We start from the raw sequence: 478 nt of genomic DNA on the forward strand, positions 1-478 counted from the left end.
AAAAAAAAAAAAAAAAAAAACACCCTCTCAACCCCGAGCAGCGCGCGGCTTATATATAAAAAAACAAAACCCCCCAAAAAAAGCCCCTGCGCGGCGCCGGGGCCAGCATGTTCAACTCGGTGAACCTGGGCAACTTCTGCCCCTCGCAGGCGCGCAAGGAGCGCGCGGGCGGAGGCGGCGGCGACTTCGGCGAGCGCGCGGGCAACCTGTACCTGCCCGGCTGCGCCTACTACGTGCCCGACTTCCCGTCCGTGCCCCCGTTCGCCCCCGCCCGCCAGATCTCGTACCCGTACGGGGCCAACCTGGCGCAGGTGCCCCGCGAGGTGCCCTACGCGCTGGAGCCCTCGGGGAAGTGGCACCCGCGCGGGAATTACGCGGCGTGTTACCCCGCGGAGGAGCTGATGCACAGGGAGTGCCTGCCGCCCGCCGAGGTGCTGATGAAGAACGAGAATTATCACCACCACCATCATCATCATCA

At 64.2% G+C, this 478-nt stretch overlaps 1 protein-coding gene across 1 annotated transcript; it reads left to right on the forward strand.

The window, feature by feature from the left end:
* Positions 1 to 107: 107 nt before the first annotated feature.
* LOC121349112 (homeobox protein Hox-C11-like) lies at positions 108 to 470 on the forward strand (the record flags this gene model as incomplete). The annotated part of the gene is made up of 1 exon (XM_041459212.1): positions 108 to 470. A coding segment is annotated over exon 1 (363 nt), but the record flags the coding sequence as incomplete, so codon positions are not given.
* Between the last annotated feature and the right edge of the window lie 8 nt (positions 471 to 478).

This window comes from Pyrgilauda ruficollis, unplaced genomic scaffold (genome assembly GCF_017590135.1).
Source record: "Pyrgilauda ruficollis isolate IOZ18807 unplaced genomic scaffold, ASM1759013v1 scaffold13261, whole genome shotgun sequence".
Lineage (NCBI taxonomy): Eukaryota > Metazoa > Chordata > Aves > Passeriformes > Passeridae > Pyrgilauda > Pyrgilauda ruficollis.